The sequence below is a fragment of the Equus przewalskii genome, chromosome 3 (assembly GCF_037783145.1).
Source record: "Equus przewalskii isolate Varuska chromosome 3, EquPr2, whole genome shotgun sequence".
NCBI classification, from domain to species: Eukaryota; Metazoa; Chordata; class Mammalia; order Perissodactyla; family Equidae; genus Equus; species Equus przewalskii.
Window position 1 is genome coordinate 98369842 of NC_091833.1, and position 22300 is coordinate 98392141.

Sequence of the window (22300 nt, forward strand, 5' to 3'; positions counted from 1 at the left end):
CCCCAATAGCTCTCTTCCTCCATTCCACTTGCCTTATAAAAGCCCAAGTTTCTGGAGTCTTTCCCCTGTCAACACCAGAGTGGCAGAAGGTAGTCTTCAAAATACTTTTGCACATTTTATCTTATTTGATCATGATAAAAGCCACATGACAGAAACTGGACAGGTAGAATCACCTATTCTATAGGTGAGAGAATTGAAGCAATGTGAACTTGTTATTGTCACCTGTGATAGTTGATATGGTGAACCCAATTTATCTGAGACAAGGTGAATTAGTTTCCTGTTGTTGCTGTAACAAATTACCGTACACGTAGTGGCTTAAAACCACACAAAATTGTTATCTTACAGTTCTGGAGGTCAGCAGGGCTTAGCTCCTTCTGGAGGCTCTAGGGGAAAATCCATTTCCTTGCCTTTTCCAGCTACTACAGACTGCCTGCATTCTTTGGCTCATGGCCCCTTCCTCCATTTTCAAAGCCAACAGCACAGCATCTTGAAATCCCTCTCTGACACTGACACTCCTGCCTGCCTCCCTCTTTCCCTTATAAGGACTCTTGTCATTACACTGGGTCCACTTGATAATCCAGGAGAAACTCCTCATCTCTAAATCCTTAATTTAATCACATAAGCACAGTGCCTTCTGTCATGTGAGGTAACATACTCACAGAGTTCAGGGATTGGGATATGAACATCTTCGGGGGACCATTATTCTTCCTACCACAGGAGGGATGGTACCATTCCTTCAAAAAAGAGGTGTTAGTATTCTATTTCCATAAGAAGTACTGTTTCTTACCACATTTGTTACTGAAAAAGTAAACATACGAATATATATAAACATTGAATGCCCAGGGTAGTACCTTGCTCAGCGTAAGAATTTAATGTTTGCTGAATAAATATGTGCATACCACATATCTATGGATAAAGAATAGAAGTGATACAAAAACAATTACCTAATTAACATGACAAAGGCATTGATAATACCTGAAGCCAATTTCTTAAGTTAAAAGAATGATTTGAAGAAGTCATTTGGATGAACAGCAACATAAAACTTACCCAAAGTATCTTAACTGTGTATCAATATCTCGCCCCACCTCAGTCTGAATCTGTTTCCTTTCCTCCCACTGTTTTATCCCTAAATTGGCCAAACTATTAAATCGATATATATTTAAAATATTGGTTGCACTTATTCAAGAAAGAAGTACACAATTTAGAATTAGGTGAGCTGAGCTGCACTTCTATGTTCGACTGTTCTATTCCAGGTTCTAGTCAGTGAATACAGGGAAAAAAAGCAATAAAAGGCATATAGATTTGGAAAAAAGTAAAGTTGTCTTTATTTATAGATGACATATTATATATGTAGAAAATCCTAGGGAAGCTACAAAAAAGATACTAAAAGTAGTAAGTTTAGCAAGGTCTCAGGATACAAGATAAATATAAAAAAATCAATTGTATTCCTATATATTAACAAACCAATGGAAATTGAAATTAAAAGTACCATTTACAATAACATAAAAAAATAATTAGGAATAATTTTAACAAAATATGTGCAAGACCTGTACATGGAGAACTACAAAATATTGCTGAGTGAAATTAAAGAAGACTGAAATAAATGGAGAGAGATACCATGTTCATGGATTGGAAGACTCAATATTAAGATTCAACTGTCCCTATACTGATCTAGAGATTTAAAACTATCTCAATAAAAATCCCAGCAGCTTTTTTTCGGGGGGGTGGGCAGTACAAATGGACAATCTGATTTCTAAAAGTTATTCAGAAATGCAAAAAACTTAGAATAGCCAAAATAATTTTGATATAGTTAAAATTAGAGGACTTACACTACTCAAGACTTACTCTAAAGCTATAAAAATCAAGACAGTGTGGTATTGGAATAAGGACAGACATAAATCCAAGAAACAGAATAGAAAGTCCAGAAATAAGCCCACATCTATATGATCAATTGATTTTATAGAGAGGTACTGATGTAAAAGGGCAAACAATGCTGGAACAATTGTATATCCATATGCAAAAATGTGATCCTCAACCCTAAACTTGTACCATACACAAAAATTAACTTTAAAAAAAAAGGATCATAGGCCTGAATGTAAGAGCTAAAACAATTAAGTTTCTAGAAGAAAACATAGGGGAAAAAATCTTTGTGACTTTGAGTTATGCAAAGATTTCTTAGCTAGGACACAAAAATATTAAGCATAAAATTAAAAAATGGATAAATTGGACTTCAACATAATTAAAACTTTTGCTCTTTAAAAGATAGTTAAGAAAATTAAGAGAAAAGCTACAGGCTGGGAGAAAATTTACAAACCATAGGTGTATCAAGAATAAAGAATTCTTACAACTTGAAGATAGTTGATTAAAAATGGGCAAAAGATTTGAACGCATTCTTTACAAAAGAATATGTGTAAACGGCAAATAAGCATGAAAAGATGCTCAACATCATTAGTAAGGAGGGAAATGCAAATAATACCACCTAATAGAATGACTAACATGATAATATCAAGTGTTGGTGAGGATTTGGGGCAACTGGAACTTTCTACATTGCTAGTGGGACTGTAAAATGGTAGAACCACTTCAGAAGAGTTTGGAGCTTTCTTAGAAAGTTAAACTTATGCTTACATATGACAACCCAGCAATTCTACTCTAGCTATTTACCCAAAAGAAATGAAGATATCTATCCACATGAAGGTTTGTACACAAATTTTTATGGTAGCTGTATCCATAATACACCAAAACATGAGAACAACATGGATGCCCATTAACAATGATAGATAAACAAATTGTGAAACAGTTATACAATGAAATATTCCTCAGTGATAAAAAGGGATGAACTACTAATCACACAACAACAGGGATGAATCTCAAAAGAAGCCAGAAACAAAAGAGTACACATGTATGCTTCCATTTACATGAAACTCTAGAAAAGACCCATGTAATCTTAGGGACAGAAGCAGAGCAGAGGTTGTCTGGAGTGAAGGTGTTTGTGGAGGCTGACTGGGAAGGGGTATAAAGGGAGCTGTCTCAGGTGATGGAGCTGTCCTGGACCTTGATTGTGGTGGTGGTGATGTGGGTATACACATTTGTCAAACCTTATACAACTGTATACTTAAAATGTATACATTTTATTGTACATAAATTATACCTTAATAAAATTGATTTAAATGAAAAAAAATGAGCTGAAGCATTTACATTTTTTTTCTCTCAAAATATTCTTCCCTTTTGGACTTCTATAGGCAACTCCACAAATCAGCTTTGTGGGTAAAACAGCTGTGTGACAGTAAGTAACTAAGTAAGTAACTTAATAAGTAAGTTATTACTCTGAACTGAGCAAGTTCCCCATCAGGAAAATAAGTGAACTAGATTAGGTGACTTCATTTGTTCATTCTATAAACATTAAAAGGCCACTATGGGGCAAGCACTGTGCCAGGTTTCTAGAGATATAAGCTGCAAAAGAAACCATGTTTGCCTTTAAGGAGTTACAATCTGGTGGAAGAGAAAGACAAGCTAACATATGATTATGATACAGCTTATGTATATTTAGGTATGAGGAGAATTCATAAAAGAAGCAGTCTTCCCTGATGATGCAACACCTGAGTTGGGTTTTGAGGTACAAGTAAGAGTCAGGTAAAGAGGGAAGGGATGGGATTCCAAGCAGAGGGTGCTGTATGGGCAAAGGGCCAAAGGAGAGAGACATACCATAGGTTCAGGGTACTTTAGGTAGCTTAGTAGGTCTGGAACAGAGAATTCATGCTTATCAGGGCATAGTGCATCTTGACTGAAAGTTAAAAAAGATTCCTCTAAGCAGCGTGTAGCTTATGATACCTATGTTGTCATGGATCATCTAAAAGGTCAAATAACTACCTTCAGTTAGGATCCTTTCTGTTGCAAAGAGAACCTTTTGGCTCACGCAACGAAACAGTCCAGGGGTATAGTGTGACCTGAGGATCAATAAGGTCAACAGAACAGCTTTTCACTCTTTCCATTCATTGCCTCTAGCAGCTCCAGACCCCATATCCTCTCCTTTTCATATCCAGCTTTCCTGAAAGGTTAAACCAAAGCCTTATAATCAAATTTCATTGGTCCTCATTGGTCTCAGATTTTGCATGGATTCTGAAGCAATCCCTGTGACCAGAGGAATGGTACATGGTGACCAGCTTGGCCAGAACCCAGAGATCCTGGAGGTGAGAGTCAGCCTCATCTGAAACAGATGCAGGAGGGGACAGATCTCCAAACAAAAATTAGAGCCTCTGTGGAAGAAGGGAGACTAGATACTGAGGAGGAATTACGTTTTAAGAAAAACAGATGCCAACAATTTTTGGAACAAGTCAAGGGATACAAACACATATGGACAAATTTCTTCTTTCATTTCCATACCTAGGACTAGTCAATGAAAACTGACTTCAGAGAAAAGTGACGTGGGAATCAACACACATACAAAAAACTACCACTCAGTATTCTAAGCACCATATTAGTAGATGAACAATTTTATGAGAACAAAGAGAAAGGCATAATTAATTCTAATTTACAGGCTCCAAGGTTATCTTCACAGCAGAGATTTTTTTTTTACTGAGGCCTTGAAAAATTAAGGCCCTTCTGACAAAGCACAGGATCATAGCTGGCTGAAGATCAGCACGTAATCTGCTGAGGCTGAAGTATAAGATAATGGATCAGTGTGGGAGCAAAGGAATGGCAAGACCAAGCTGTGGAGAATTGTGCCCGCTGTGCTACAGAGCCTGGACTTTTTCCTTTAAGCAATATGGTGTTGTTTAATTTTTTAAGCATGGAAGCGACACAATGAAATCTCTATTTAGTGAGCTGTAGGAAAAGATTAGATACTACTTGAGAGAAGAAGGAAGGAAATAAGTATGGGGAGGTAAAGCTAAGTTTTGAAGTGGAAGGCTGAGGGAGTTCAAGCCCAATAGTCTATTTTCCCTGTGAAATAGGAAGAGAGAGGACGTGCTGAGTATGGGAGTACTATGCAGTTAAGACGAGCTGGAAATTTCAATTAGCTAGAACACTGCATTACCAAAGCATTCTGATCAAGAAGATCGTTCAATAAACTCTCTCATAATTATTAGGTCATGTTACATTAGTGGGTGAACTGAAATCCAGACGAGTCAAATACAATTTGTCTATGAGGCTTTTCACCATCAGTGTGAATGCCACTGGTAGAACAATTATGGAATTACCACTGGTCACTCAGATCCTTCACTGGCAGAAGCAGATGTGAGGGCATGTCAGGGTTTGGCAGGAGATGGTGAAGAGCAATATAGGAAGAAGGAAGCCAAGAGAGGTAGTGTGAGGAGGTGCAGTTGGAGATGGAGTGGGCAAGACAGCCTGTCTGCCCCAGCTGCAGTATGTTAACACGCAGCCAAGACAGCACATGGCTGAAAGAGGTTTGTGACAGCAGCAAAATGTGTGGCAGCCTACCAGGTTTGGCTTTGGGATCCAGATTCAGAACTACTGGCTAGAGGCACCTATTCCAAATGAAAGGATCTGCTATGCCATGGTCCATTCATTTTTTATAGACAGTCTCAAATGATCAAATAAAGTTATACAAATGCTAATGAAGTTGGGCATTCTTCATATATTATCCTGTACTGCTTGACCTTAAAACGTCATCTTTAAAATTAATAACCAACATCTTATATTTGCTTGGTGCTTTGCAGTTGAAAAAAATGACTTTCAAATATATTTTCTTATTTGGTCCTACTCAACCCTGTAAGGTAAACAGAGCAAATACAATACCTGCTGTCTGTCTTCCTCACCTCCCCCAACCTGCCAAATTACAGATAAGAGAGATTATATTCTCTAGGGACTTTTGGCTGGGACCAGAACTCTCCAGTCTAGACTTTTTTTCTACTAGACCACTACATTGCTGCTTTTAAAAAGGCTTATGAATATTCTCCTAAAGAAAAGCCAAAGAAGGGCATACCTGTACACATTTGACCTTAATCATTTAAAATTTTCTCTCTTCCTAACATTTTTTTCTCATTCTCTTAGAGTGAGGGAAGGAAGGAAATAATAGTCATAGGTGTGCACTTATCCTCCTGATGAATGTGTCTTTGGATACACAGAATGGCAAAGCATATGATTATAAGCGTATCACCTTCAAAAGCAATGCAATGGGGTTTATTTTTTATTTTTTTTAAGATTGGCACCTGAGCTAACAAAGTTGCCAATCTTTTTTTTTCCTGCTTTTTCTCCCCTAATCCCCCCAGTACATAGTTGTATATTTTATTTAGTTGTGAGTCCTTCTAGTTGTGGCATGTGGGACGCCACCTCAACATGGCCTGATGAGCAGTGCCATGTTTGCGCCCAGGATCCGAACCGCTGAAACCCTGGGCCACCAAAGTGGAGCGCAAGAACTTAACCACTCAGCCGTAGGGCCAGCCCATGCAATGGGGTTTACTAAGAATCAAGCACTGAATAAATTATTATTTAGTCCTCAATAAGTCAAGTACCTGATGAATAAAAGCAAATATTACAGATTTTCAAATTAATAACTAGTTATATCAAACTCCACCACAGTTGTAGTCTTGTGCTAAATTTCATACATTTCCTAATAAGTAATCTATAAATAAAAGACTCAGGAAATACATTTGGATAAAACTTAATACAATTCTAGCTAAGAGTATCAATCTATTAATTTAGAGTTTTGTTGAAATGATCAGCATCTTGAATTTGAGTTTAAATTTGAAAAACAATAGTTTTTGGACTTCTTTTCACATAATATGATTCCATATTACAGAAATGGTAGGTTTTTAGGAAGTAATATAAAATAAGGTTTTATAACAAAGACCAAAATAAGACCGATGTCTTGCATAATGTTTTCAGTTCTAGAATGAATGAACAGTTCCTACTTCTGGTCTCTCAGCTGCTCTGCCCTAGAAGTAAATCTGGTTAAACCAAGCTTCAGCAAAAGTGAGTATGGTTTTGATTTTTCATTCCCTTCATTGAATCCTTGGGTGTACTCTCTGTATACTTCCTAAGTAACAGAATCTGGCAACAGGCCTCAGCAGTGTCATGTCTTCTAACCAAGAGATGGAAGGTTGAGAAGTTTGAAGGAATCATGCCAAAATTTTCTGACTTTTTTCAGAAAGTGAAGAATAAAATACCGTGAGATGGAGACAACTGTACTTGAGCTTCAGGGAGAAATAAATTGGAGAGGGATCTGGAAGACCTCTGATGGGAGAAAAATTACAAACACTAAAGTCCATTTGAATTCCTACTTCAAAGCACTATCTTTTTCAAGTCTTCCCACATCATATCCCATCCTGGCTCCGAGTGAAGAGCAATTTATAAGACAAAATGATACATTATCTAGAGATAAATTTACAAACTGACATAAGGGAATTGTGCCAGAGGCTACATTACCTCTTCAAGTTTATTACAGTATCTTTAGTTCTTATTGCATATATTGTTACATGCCTTTTACAAGTCAGGACTATATATAGTATGCTTGACTTAGCAGGAGTGATGTCTATTGCTTCTCTTGTGAAAATCAGCAGCATGCAGTGCAATATTTGGTGTGCACCGTTATTGTTTCAAAAAGTGAAAAACTACTTAGGTTTAACTGAGGAAGGAACATGATCTTTATTGGCTTATATGCAAAGTTTAATTTTGGTTTTATGCAGAGTTTGCATAGTTCATGATTAGTTTCTAACGAAAAAACTAGATGTGTTGTCAGTGACCTTGAAGAAGATCAGGTGACAGTAGCAAACAGAAAAATTTGAAGAAGAGGCATAACTTTTAAAGTGGAAAGGTCAGCAAGAACTGCCTGGAAAAAAAAACAAAAAGAATTATTAATATTAGTATTCTAATCAGCAAAGAGAAGCCTATAAAATAAGGCACACCGGAAACACCATGACAATATAATTCTGGCCTTGACACACACTCTAAGTTCTTCTGATCTGTCCTAAGTCTCTGTACTGAAGCTACAACTTTCCTTCTCATTTCTGACTTTCTAAACGTCAGAACATGGGCAAAATGCTAAAATGCGCAGTAGAAAATAACCTGGACTTCAGCGTTGAGCCTTCTTCAAATATACAAGGTAGTATGAGTTTATAAGAGGTCTAACATTTCAACTTGCTTCTATAAATAAACGTACATTATGAATCCTAGTCCTGTTGTGCTAGTATAAGGAGTAAGTGACTTCAGGAAATCATTTTGAGATGGAACTAATGTTTACTCAGTTGCAAAACACATAAACATCCTCTTCCCCTTAAACAAAGAACGCAGGCAGCTATTTTAAGGGGAAAATTTACACTTCTATGAGAGAGAACGAATTGAGTAATATGCTAAGCTACTATTTAATTGAACCATGTTTCAGGTATAAATTATACTATTGACAAGAAACCAGCTCTAAATAATTCACAATTAAAATAACCAAAAAGCCTATGTATCTGTGCTACATCATTCAAACACACGCTCTTTAACTGTCAACTAGCTTTTCTTTGTTCTATGAGCATAACACATGAGCGTGAACAATAAGAAGAAAATGCAACATAAGCTCTAATAGTTTCTGTTAAAATTACTTGGCATCTTGTGTCCCATAATGGTTTCCTATAAGAATCTTGTTTATGTCTCCTTCACAAGAAGATTGTTTTCAAGCAATAAAGGAATTTCAAGTACTTAATATTACTTAGCTTGGAACATACAGGTTTTACCCAAATTAAAAAATTAGGCTACGAGTATTGTGTGTCCCATGTGCCTGAGGTGCAGTGCCGAGTGTGGCGGCCTCTCAGGCACTACTTCCATTCCGTCGGAGTGAAACATATCCTTACTTCAGCTGCAGCCAGTGATGTCACCTCCATCAGGTTCACTGCTCGGAAAGCAAACACAGCAGCTGCCAGGACTGGAAAACAATGCACACTATTTCAACTGCCAGCCTACTCATCAGCCTGACGAATTTACTGCTATGCCCACGACCCACTACAAGAGCTCAGAGCCAGTGCTGGATGCAACCGCACGCCTGCATTCTGACATAAGGTCTGTGATGAATGGGAATTATCTTCTCTGGAGAATAGTGCCCGATGGCTAGATAACTGAACTGATAAATGAAAATTCATTGGTCTTAAAAAAGCCGTTTTATAAATTGTTTCTTTCGTACCTACAACTTAAATTATAACAGTTTTTAAATGGCATGAAGATCTAATTAATAATTGTTTTATAAATTAAAGTTTATTTTGATGCTGGTGTTTCTTACTAATACAACAGAGAGGTTTCTGAAAAGTTATGTGGAGACAATTTTTAAATATATCAGATCATATTTCATATGTCTCAAGGGGTATCCTGATAGAAATGTGGCAATAAAACCTTTTATTAAAAAATATTTTTTATAATATTGTTATATTTGTATTTTTATATTCAGCATTGACTTTCTTGGAGTGTCATAAATGGCAACGTCTGTGGAGAGGGCTGCTGTGGGATTGATCCTGACATTGACATTAATGTTTGCTACTGGAAAAAGAAGTTGAAAGTTTGAAGAAAAATCAAACAAACCATTATAGGACATTCTGAAGGTCAATAACAGCATACACTGAGCAGAAAACGACATTTGGATTTTTGTTTCCATCAACCATATGCATATGAAGAGAGTAATGCTAACACGTAATGCTTGTTATATAATTTACCATAAAGCGTCACGTGAGGGAATGAGTCATGAACAATGGAAGGACCCACGTAAGAGACAGGCCACCCTGATAAGGAGATGGTATTGCCCGGAAATGACTCTTGACTTCTCCCCTTTGTTTCCATCACCAGTGGTGGCTGTGCATTCCCTTCCCAAAAAGTCCTTGAAGTTTAGGGAATGAAAGGTAAGGAATCTTTGAAATTATTTGGAAGACTGGTTTTTAAGTATACTGTACAGCTAATGCAAATATATATATATATTTTTAAATACATTTTTACTATGGGAATAGCAATAACGATGATGATATCAGTTAATTCTCATACCAATTCTATGAGTTAAGTACTATCATTAGCCCAATTTTACTAATGCAGAAACTGAGGCACAGTGAGTTTAAATGACATGTTCAGAGTTGCACAGGTAGAAAATAGTAGAGTGAATACTCAACCTTGGCTCTGGAGCCCGAGCACCTAACCACCATGTGATGACATTACTGAGATTGAACGTAGGCAGTAATGACTCATCCCTGACATGGAATTCTGTGTGCTTTCCTAGAATTGTCTTCTCTGCAGTCCCTCAGAACGGTTTTCCAGGGATGGCATGCAGAATGATGCCGTGGTGGTCCTGGGCTCTGACAGACAGGTGGTTGTGCCTTAAGAGTAGAAGTCAGGATCCAGGCCTCTTAATTTCCCCAGACAGAGGCAGAGTACAACCAGTGACTGGGAAGCTCAGGCATTTTTCTAGGGGACAACAGATTTTGGACAGTTTGGAAAAAAAGCATTTGAATTAGTTAGGAAAATTCTGGGGGAAAAAGATGGTAGTGGTAAAACAAAATTTAAAAAATTAAGTCAGCTGGGATTATTTAATAGGTAACAAGGGATATAAAAGATCTGAGACAAAGAATTTACCTTTTAATTGAAGGGTGAAAACATAAGTGCTTTAAAGTCACTGAGCTTCTATGTTTATAAGAATATAAAAGAACACCATTTCTGTGGACCATCAACTTCTTTAAGTTTCCTAATATCTGGAATCATGTTTAACAATGGAGACGTTTTAGAGGCTAAGGAGTATGACCACTACTTCCTTTTTTTGTGTACAATTTAACAGGAGTCGGTGAAAGCTTGACAGGATGGTCAAATTTTCTACTATATAAAAGCAGGAAAGAGTTTTACATGGTGGGAAATTGTTTTTCCAAACGTAGATAAGAGGCGGAAAGAAAGAGTAGTTCACTAATTGACCTTGGCATCCGAAATGCTTATGTGCTCATCACCTTTATTTATCTTGGTGTCACATCACAGAAGTTCCTTTCTGTCTGCTTCATGTTTGGTTGGCCCAGCCCTTCTGCAGAACAGGTTTGTTTGTCAAGGAGAAAAGGTCTATACTTTGGGATATTTTCAACTGAAATCATGTTTCATATGAAATATAGAAATTTTAATATTGACTTTTTATCTTTTAAACTATTCTCATTACTTTAATTCTAAGCAACTCTATCACAAACAATAAGCCACCTTTGTTTTAAATTATTCTTCAAAAGGTTTTAATTAATTCACAATTAAAGCCAGTAATATTTATTAAAATATTTCTAAAGACTATATAATAACTCACTTGAGCAAAAAAGGTGGTCCTAAAACATTCACACCAAAAATTGTATGAAATAATAAAAACTAATTTGTATACATCTACATGAAATTATCTACCCTGTGGCTCTTTATCTGAATTCCGTGGTAGGGGAGCTCCCATCAGTCTAGTTCCATTTCTAGATGTTCTACAGTTCTTCTCTCTTAATTTTAAAAAAAAGCACTCAGGGAAAGTAGATGGATGCAACCTTGTGACCTGCATTACTACCTATTTATCAGTAACTTTTTTCTGCTGAGGAAGGTTCACCCTGAGCTAATATCTGTTGCCAATCTTCCTCTTTTTGCTTGAGGAAGATTCACCCTGAGGCAACATCTGTGCCAGTCTTCCTCTATTTTGTATGTGGGTCGCCACCACAACATGGACACTGGCAAGTGGTGTAGGGCCGCTCCCGGGAAGTGAACCCAGGCCACCAAAGTGGAGCGCACTGAACTTAACCACTAGACCATGGGGCCAGCCCCTGTCAGTAATGTTTTTGTTAATGTACTGAGCTCACAGCCGAGTGCCTGGCTTTGAGTAAATGCAGTATTCACATTCATTTATTTCTCTTTCACTTCAGTTTGCTGAGGGGTGATAAGTCATAGAACGAAAGCATTTCAACTGGAAAAGGCCTTGAAGTTCTTCCAATTCAACATTTCCTTCAGAGCAGAAAACCTTTTAACCCTTTAGGTGACAGTTTAAAAGCTCATTCTACTTTTGGAAAGTCCTAATTATTAGAAAGTACTTTCTTACACTGAATCCCTTTCTTTAACATGCTCTAACATCTTTTTGAAATGATACAAAAAGCTTTATACAATACTCTAAAATTTATGACAAACTCAGAGGAGAGTTATTTGGTGGAAAGTCTAACATCCTGTTGCCTAAGAAACAGTAGCAGAAAACAAGCCTCCTTAGCCTGGAAAATAGAAGACTTTAGGGGAGAGGAGAGGATGCAGGAACAGAAAAAACTTACGATGACCCTTGTTTAACAGAAGTACATTTTAGCAAGTCGTATTAGCCAGAAATGAAATGGGCTAGCTGTTAAGAGAGGGTTACCCAACACCGAAGTGTTCACACAGAGGACAAGGACTGCCTGCCAGAAATATTTATAAGAAGTTACACCTGACGACCTCTAGGAGGTTCTATCTCTAGATTATATGTATCACTGCCCTTCAGCCAAACCAGACGAGAGCAGACCAGTCTTTTCTAACTCTTATTTGTATGGGCTTTAAAAACAACTGAGATAGGAGGATACTAGGAGTTGTTAAAAATGTCAGTAAGTGATATCTCTGATTATACCAGGGGCGACTTTCATCTTCATGGTACTTTATTATTACTCTAATTTTCCCTTTCAAAATGCCACCCAATTGGTCTAGACCCCTCAGCATTCAAGAATATGTTAACATGGTACTTAGAGAATCTTCTGCAAGAAAAGGGTCTTCTTCAACTAAGCATTATTTCCACAATAGCCCAGAGAGGTGTCTTTACAATGCTATCAATTCTCAGGCAGGGAAACAAAGGCCCACACAGGTTAAATAATTTGTTCAATACAACTCAACTGGAGACGCTCGGACCCATCACTCTCCCAACTTTTCTGCTCTCCATCCATTGTTCTGAAAAGTTTGTAATATTTGTTTGAATTTCCCAATATTCCCAATGATAAAAATAACTGAGTCTATTTTGCATAAGAGAAGCCAAATAATATAATTAAACAGAAATCTGAGCCCTATGTGTTATCACACAGTTGCCTTGTGTGTATATCTGTTGTGAGAACAGATTAATTATTAAATGAGAGACAAACCTGTGGCTTCCTGAAAAAAAGATACCTAAGAGAATGCCTAAGAGGGGAAACTGAGCCACCACAGCGAGAGGCACAGACTGTTAGCAAAGAGAAAAACATTCTGAATTCCTCATAAACTGAAGTCCAGAAGAGCCGAGCTTTCACCCACGTGGGGAAGCTCAGGCTCAGTTCCGACTTTGGGTGGCAGTTGAGAGGGGCACAGAGGAGAGCCCTAAAATAGAGTCCAGAGTAGGATGGAAGCATATCTACACTCTGCTGCACAGACCTCACAGGTGCTGAGAGAGACTAAGCCCTGGATGAATTAAAAGTGGGGGAGGGAAAATGGACTTTTCTGGGAGCCAAGAAAAAAGACTAGGGATAGACTGGTGTTGGGCGGTTACACAGAAGTATCTAATTAGAGTGAGTGCAAAATCTCACTACTTGTCTTCTAAGGCAGACAAATCTATTAAATGTTCATAAATTAGAAATGATAGATAACTGTAGACTCAAACACCAACTACAGACGGTGAATGTTAGAAGGGAAAGGGGCTTTACTATAGAAACAGCACGTTTTATAAACACACACTTACTCTTACCAGCAAGAATTTCCAGAGAGTTGTACCCTAGGATTCTATCCCACAAAAGCAAGAGCTGATCTGTAGCTAAGTAACCAGAGAAAGCTCGAACCATCCATTTAAATGATATGCGAAGCCTGTATGAAAAGAAAAAAGAAAATGAATTTTACCATTGGAATCTTTTCTCACAAAAAGGCAATATCAGAAGAACCAACGAATTCTATTGCTAAGGTAACTCCTTTGTGAGTCTTAGAAATCACCCGGGCATTCAAAACTCAAGAAGTCTCTTAAAAACCTGCAAAAGTGCAATGGTGAGAAACCACGAGTTCTCAAATTAGTGGTCTCAACGTATTGAGAAGAATTCTATCTGCTGAGCTCTCCTTTATGTTACAGTTCAGTCTTTAGAAAATTCACTTCTACATTCTGTTTTTCAGGCTGTGTACTAATTTGCTACTAATGAGGTGATCTTATAGTCTTAATAGTTCCAGGCAAGCCATGAACATTCAAATTTTTGTTCAAAATACTTGAAAGAGTGCTTGACAGCTGCATATTTTTCCAATTCAATTAATTATATTTCTACATTTCAGTCAAATGACCATATAAGATGAATGAAATAAAACAACTAGTAGGAGTTTTTGAAGACAAAGAAAAATAGTTTTAAAACTATAAGGGACCTTAGAAATAGATTTCTGATTTCATTTTCATCTGATTTCTGATTTCAAAACCCTTCATTTTAAAGAGCAGGTTATCAGAATTCTGAAAGATCAACCAGAATATTCAACTGAATTCCATTTTGTCAAAAAAAAAAAAACCCCTAAGAGGTATGAGATCCCACTGTTTATAAGCAGGTTATGTTACAATAACAATTTACCTCTAGAATTACAAAACAAACTCTTCGGCTTTGGTGCCTCAAGAGATAAACTAGTCTCTCACATTTCTGTGCTATTAGCATCTAAACATCACTTGACTGCCCATGAGAGGTGCTAGCCAAACTCTTTGCTGGATCTGTTATAGTATTATTGAGATAAATATCTGTGCTATTTTCCTTTTTAAAGTTTTTTTTTTATTGAGTTATAGTTGACTAACAACATTGTATTAGTTTCCGGTGTACAGTATAGTGATTCAGTATTTGTATATATTGTAAAATGGTCATCACTGTAAGTCCAGTTAACATCCATCACTGTACACAGCTACAGAATTTTTTTTCTTGTGATGAGAACTTCTAAGATTTACTCTCTTAGCAGCTTTCAAATACGCAATACAGTATTATAAGTTATGGTCACCAGGCTGTACATTACATCCTCATGATTTATTTATTTTATAACTGGAAGTTTGTACCTTTTGACTCCTTTCATGCATTTCACGCATCCCCCTACCACCTGCCTCTGGCATTCACCAGTCTGTTCTCTGTATCATCCATGAGCTTGGTTTTGTTTGCTTTTTTTTTTGGATTCCACTTATAAGTGAGATCTTATAGTATTTGTCTTTTTTTGCCTGACTTACTTTACTTAGCACAAAATGTCCTCAAGGTCCATCCATGTTGTAGAAAATGGCAAGATTTCATTCTTTTTTATGGCTGAATAATATTCTGGTGTGTGTGTGTGTGCGTGTGCATGTGCATGTTTATCACATTTTCTTTATCCATTCATCCATCAATGGACGCTTAGGTTGTTTCCATATCTTGGCTATTGTAAATAATGCTGCAATGAACATGAGGGTGCATATATCTTTTTGAGTTAGTATTTTAATTTTTTTTGGATTGTGTTATTTTCTTAAAAGAGAGAAAGGGACCTAGAGATTGCCCTTGTTGGTATCTATTAATTCTCTTAAGACTGAAAAACTCTCAAGTTTCAGAAATTCCTCAATTCTAGATAACTACTGTTCTAATATAAGAAAGTACATCTTGGCAGTGGTATTGAGAAATTAAGCTTTTTGGTTGGTTTTACAATTTCTGTTTATAGATGCCAAAGAAACTTTTGGTCACTGGATTTTTTAAATTTAAAAAATTCATTTGACTTTTAAGTCTAAATCATTAACTTCAATTAGTTTCATTTTACTGGATCTCTCGTAGTATCTTATTAAAACAACAGTGCCACACATTGTGCCCCCCCCCCCCCCATATAGAGCACAGAATCAGTTTCTTAGAAATAAAGTCTATTGAGGTATAATTTATGCATAGTAGAATTTACCCTCATTAATGCACAGTTCTATGAGTTTTGTTAAGAATCAAATGAAAACCTTAGAACTGAAAAATACAACAACAACAAAAACAAAAACAAAACCCTCACTGGATGTATTCAATAGCAAAATGAAAAGGACTGAGGGAAGAGCCAGTGAATTTGAATACAGATCAATAGAAAGTGCCCAATCTGAACCACAGAGTAAAAGGACTGAAAATAAAAGGAACAGAGCTTCAGGGACCTGTGGGATAAGATCAAGAGTTTTAACATTTGTGTCATTGGAATCCCAGAAGAAAAGGAGAATGAGTGTGGTGCCAAAAAAAACCCCCAAAAAACAAAAACTAAAAAACTTGAATATAGTCATGGTTGAAAACTTCCTCAATTTGGCAAAAGAAATAAGCCTACAGATTCAAGAAGCTCAACAAATCTCGAATACAGGATAAGCCCAGAGAAATCCCTGCCCAGATACATCATAATCAAACTTCTGAGAAGTAAAGACAAAGATCTTGATAATAGGCAGAGAAAAACAAGGATTGATATTATTTCTTCCTGAAATGTTTCGCGGAATTTGCAAGTGATGCCAGCTAGGCCTGGAGTTTATTTGAAGGTAGAATGTGATTAAAGATATATATTGTAAGCCCTAGGTCACTGTTATGGACTGAATGTGTCCCCCATTCCCTCTCAAATTCATATGTTGAAACTCTACCCTGCAATGTGATGGTAACAGGAAAGAGGTGGGGCCTTTGGGAGGTAATCAGAATTAGATGAAGTTATGAGGGTGGAGCCCTCATGATTGGGATTAGTACCCTCATAAGAGTCACAAGAGAGCTTGTTTCTCCTCTCTGCTCTCCACCATGTGAGGATACAAGGAAAAATCAGCAGTCTGCAACCCAGAAGAGGGTCCATAATAATTCAGGAGTGGAGATAAAATGGAATAAGAAATAGTCAGTTCAAAAGTAGTCAGGAAAAGAGGAAAAAATGACTAAAGAACACATGTAACATAGAAAATCTCTAGCAAAATAGTAGATAATATCATCTGGTATTACTTTAATCCAATAATATCAATTACATTAAATGTAAATGGAATAAACATACCAATTAAAAGACAAACTACCACACCAGGAGACCCAACTATATTTTTGACAAGAAAGTCATTTGAGAAATAGACATTGACAATCAATTTGTTAAAAGCAAAAGGACAGAAAAGAATATAGTATGCAAATTGTAATAAAAAGAAAGCTGGAACAACTATATCAGGTGTAGTAGATTTATTACCAGGAATAAAGACATTACATAATGATAAAGAGATAAATTCTCCTAAAAAGAAAGCTTAAAATACATGAGGTAAAAATACATAAAGCAATAAATGAAGAAATAGACAGATTCACAATATAATTGGAGACACTAACATTTGTTTCTCAACGATCAAAAATACACAGAAAATTAACAAGTGTACAGAGGGCTTGAACAAATCAACAAACTTGACTTCACTGTCATTTATAGAATACTCTACCCAATACTGGCAGAATATGAATTCTTTTCAAGTGCACATGAAATATTTACCAAGATGGATCATATTCTGATCATATAACAAACCTCAACAAATTTAAAAGAACTGAAATCTTAGGAAGCATGTTGTCTAACTGCAAGAGAATTCAAATAGAAACCAAGAACAGAAAGATATCATATCTTTCTAAATATTTGGAAATTAAGCAACATATTTCTATATAAACCATGTTCAAAGGAAGTCACAGGAGAAATTAAGAAACACTTTGAATTGAATAAAAGTGAAACACAACATATTAAAATTTGTTGAGTGGAGGTAAAGTGGTGCTTCCAGGGCAATTTATAACATTATTGCTTATATTAGAAAAAAAGAAAGGTTTCAAATCAATGATCTAAATTTCAACTTGAACAAGTAGAGAAAGACAAGAGCAAAATAAACCTAAAGCAAATATAAGAAAGGAAATAATAAATATAATGGTATAAATCAATGAAATTGAAAACAGAAAAACAACAGAGAAAATCAATGAAACCAAAAGCTGGTTCTTTCAAAGAATAAAACTAATCTCTAGTCAGAATAATCAAGAAAAAAGAGGGAAGATACAAATATCAATCTCAGGAATGAAAGAGGTGATGTCATTTTGATTCTATGGATATGAAAAGGCTAATTAATAATAATTAGAGAATACTATGACTAACCTTATGTCCATAAATGTAACTTAGATGAAATGCACAAAGTACCAAAGCTTACTCAAGATGAAAATGATAATCTGAATAGTCCTATATTTATTAAAGCCATAAAAAAAGACGAAATTGGCCCATTCACAACAACGTGGATGGACCTCGAGGGCATTATGTTAAGCGAAATAAGTCAGTCAGAGAAAGACGATCTCTATATGACTCCACTCACAGGTGGAAATTAGTATATTGAGAAGGAGATCTGATCGGTGGTTACCAGGGAAAAGGGGGGGTGGGGGGAGGGTACGAAGGGGGAAGTGGTGTACCCACAACATGACTAACAAAAATGTACAACTGAAATCTCACAAGCTTGTAATCTATCATAACATTAATAAAAAAATAAAATAAAATAAAATAAAAAAAAAAGAAATTAAATTCTAAATCAAAAACCTTCCAACAGCATCAGTTTTAATTCATGAAAGGCTCTTAAAAATTTATTTGTAGCTTGACAACTGAATTTTTATGCTTTCTCTTACATAAGAATTTTAACGTTTATCATAAGTCATTGAAATAAATTTGTTCCTTTTAATCATTAAAGGGTATAAATAGGCTAGAAAAAATATCAAGATTTTGGTATCTAGCAATATACTAAATGTCTTCATCCCAGTAAAGAAAAGCATAGTTATATTCAAATATTCATTTTAGAATAGTAAGAAAGAGGTCAATTTACCATAAGTTTAAGGAAAAAAAGACTTTCGTGCAATATAAAATATTTCTGCCACATTCTTGTTTTATAATTTTAAGCATTAACAGAATCCTGTTTTTTAATGGCTACAAAGGAAAGAATATCAGCTTGGTATTATCAATGGATGATATGAAGTGTTTTATAAATGGCATTTCTAAGATCTAAGATGTCTGAAATTCAATGGTGCTTTATAGAAAGAATATATACAACATTATTCAATCTTGAAACAACACAATGAGGTAGGAATTCTCTTGATTTTAAACGAGGAAATTGAATTATCTTGATTTAAAGAAAAAAAATTGAGGCTTAGATAAATTAAATAACTTTACCTGGATTATACAGTTTAGTGGAGACAGAATTTGAATCTGGGTCTGTCTCTTAAACTCACCCACTCATCCATCCAGCCACCCATCTGCTGTGGATTCAAATGTGGAGAAGACAAATACTAAACTGTCACAAAAGGAGTTAATGGACGATAGAATACTAAATTGTTCTATCGTCCATTAACTCCTTTTGTGTCCTCAATGAGTTAACATTTCTTTCAAATATACCCTCCTCAATAGGGGAAAATGGTTGTGAAGGGATTTAGAACAGGCCGCCCCAAGATGTGCCACTTCGGCATGTGGAGTATTTTGAGCTGAAGGCAATCAAGGCCCTGTGGGCTCAGAGGAAACTTTGACCTCTCCCTTGAGGAATTTAAATTAAGGGCCTTGCCTATAAGGAGAGTAACTACCAGAAATAACCTTTTTTTGACCTATCTGTAGGATAGGACAAACCTCTACTTAGTGAACATGTGCTCTTCTTATCATTCATGAATTACCCCCCTGCCCTCTGAAGCCTCAGGCTCCTACCCCATTCCTTAGCACAAGATTGCATAGATACCTCACTTTGTCTCCGAACTTCTCATGTATGTGGGGTTTCTGACTCTCTCATGTAGGTGGGGTTTCCATAGTACAAAATTAATTAAATTTGATTTTCTCCTATTAATCTATCTCAGGTCAATTTAATTCTTACAGTAGGCAGAAGAACCTGGAGGGTAGGGAGAGTTTCTTCCTCTCCCACAGCTGCACCGCGGGGAAGACGGCAACAAAACACTGACAAGCCATCTGGAAAACTTCTGCGGCCTTAGACATTGTTATTTAAAAAAGAGTTATCCTACATATTCACCCATCATTCATACTGAGAACAAGGAACAAATATTCAAACTTTTGAAAGGAAAAATCACAGTGTACAGTGTATTGGTAGGTAATTGATCCAGTTTCCTTTAACAAAAGACAGCAAATTTTAACCTAGATAGGTTTCGTAAGTTGTTCTCTGATAAATTTAGCCTAAACTGACTTAATTTCAGTAGTAGTATCACATTTCTCAGGTATCATTTGTTTCCACAAATTTTTGCCTCAGTTTTGGCCAACACCTTTCATTATGAAAAGAAATTAGTTCATTTTGATGATTCTTGTGCCAGGCACAAAAATCCTAGCAAATAAGAACTTATTAGGATTCTGGTAATTCTTCTAAGAATTTTTGGCACAATGTAGAGTTACAATCTACTACTTGATAATTGTTGTTTTATTGGGGAAACTGTTAGTTTAATTTCTCTGAAGAATTACCGCATCTTTGCAACTGCTTTACAATGATGAACAAAAGATGTCAATGATGTTAAACTATTCTTCACTTAGGAGAGAAAAATACTCACGGCTGAGCCCCAATTTCTCGTAGGTGATAAAAGAGTTGGGGGAGATAAGTTTGAAGAAGAGTTTCAAACAGCAAACAGAGTGACACAATACCCTGGATACAACAATAAATCACAAGAGAAATACATTATTTTAGTATTTAAAAATGAACTCTGCCAACAAATTATTCAAACGGAAATGAGAAAAAGATTATTGACATAAAAATTTTTTATATTATTTAAGAGTCAAAAACAGGAAATGCACTAGTGATCTCTAACGCTGTGTTTAAAGATAAATTTTATCCCTCTTTATGGACACCCACTCGTACAGGTATGCTAAGGAGCTTCCTTTTTAACACAATAGGCCTCCCACATAACCTGGCATGTAATATTCAGAGTCCAAGGAAAACATCATTTTATAGAAAACCTGCAACATTGTAAGCCACATATTATCACTTAGGCCCAGCAAAATTAGTTTTTTCTGGATGCATTCCAGTTTCCAGTATTTCTCTGGTGCTATCACCACACCCTTTACTTTCTCCTCCATAAGTCCCTTCCCTTTCAGCTGCCTCACCCAACAGGGAAAATATTTCCTGCTTTTTTCACTCTTTCTTTGATATCTATCCCCAGGGAAAGACTGACTGCTGTCTGCTTGAAATTTGCGTTAGGAAGTTATCAAACAAGAATGTTTGATTACTTAGTATAAAGATATATATATATATACATATATTTTTTTTTTTACTGAAATCTACTTTTTTAAAAGGGCATTATTTGTAGAGTACAAGAAGCAAGTGATTTAAGCAGATGGTTTTTCAAGTGTGTTTATTACTCGACAACTGTGAATAAAGTCTTTCTTGCAGCTCAGCATTCCTCAGGGTTGATCTTTGTAAGGAAGTTTTAATCCTCTTTGTGAGTTTCTAAAGAAAAAGGCTGTCATGCTTCCAAAAAGTTCACTCTGGCTGCAAGCCAGAAAAGGAGATGACCGCCTGTAAGTCTTTATTCCACTGAATAAAGAAAGGGCAGAGGCAGGGCTGGCCCAACCAATTAGCTGAAAAACGACACCTCAGGGTCAGCCTGGAGATAGAGAAGGAATATCCAGGGCTTCTCAGGGTCAGCGTCAGTGCTCTCCGCACAGGGAAAGCACCATGGGTGTATATTAGGCAGCCAGTTAAAAAAACTCTGAAGCATAAAATGGGACAAAAATACAAGAGTTAGAAATCTGATGCTAAGAATGAGGCCTTAGAAATGAGAATTATTAATATATTTCTCGTTATCCTAGAGTAAACACTAATGTAAGAGAACCACTACATTAAGTTGTCTCAGAGAGAAGAAACCCAAGATAACTGGTGGTGCTTCATTTGTTCATCTGTGACATCCTAGATTTCCGTTATTTGCCAGCTTACCCTAGCAATGTATGAGAGCAAAGCTGGAGACAGAAGAAGGTGGAATAGGAATGCACAGGATTAAACCAGAAAGATAAAGAACAGCCATTTAATTTAGCAACAGCGACAGAGTCTATTCTTTGGGGAAATTTGGTACCCCAACACATTCCAACTAATGTTTCTTCTGGAGAGTCAGTCACGTTCCCCACAAGTAGACCAAAGCAGGCCGAGAGGTGGAAAAAGTATAACTTAAATAAAATAAACACTACTTTTAACAAGGCTCAGTGGGGAAAAAACAAAAGATACGATAAATGACCAGTCAAAATAAAACAGATAAAAATGTTCAACTCCCAATATTCTTCTCTTTGACTTTCACACTGAGGCCAAAGGAACTATCTATAGAATAAACATAAAGAAAATACCTAGTATGATAACTGATAATTAGCTAAGTATGAAATTGAAAAATAACTGATAAATAAATCTTTGATTTTCATTAACAAAGAAGAGCTATGATAATGATAATCATAACAAACACAA

At 36.2% G+C, this 22300-nt stretch overlaps 1 protein-coding gene across 8 annotated transcripts in view; it reads right to left on the bottom strand.

The window, feature by feature from the left end:
* Positions 1-7577: 7577 nt before the first annotated feature.
* The window catches only part of TBC1D19 (TBC1 domain family member 19), a 140261-nt gene continuing 125538 nt past the window's right edge, over positions 7578-22300 (bottom strand). For all 8 annotated transcript variants that reach the window (XM_070613025.1, XM_070613022.1, XM_070613028.1 and 5 more), the window contains 4 exons: positions 20406-20497; positions 13628-13743; positions 8793-8863; positions 7578-7786 (listed from right to left, as the gene is read on the bottom strand). In XM_070613025.1, coding sequence (XP_070469126.1) covers positions 7712-7786; positions 8793-8863; positions 13628-13743; positions 20406-20497 — 354 coding nt within the window. In that variant the 3' untranslated portion in view covers positions 7578-7711. The remainder of the gene's footprint in view (positions 7787-8792; positions 8864-13627; positions 13744-20405; positions 20498-22300) is intronic.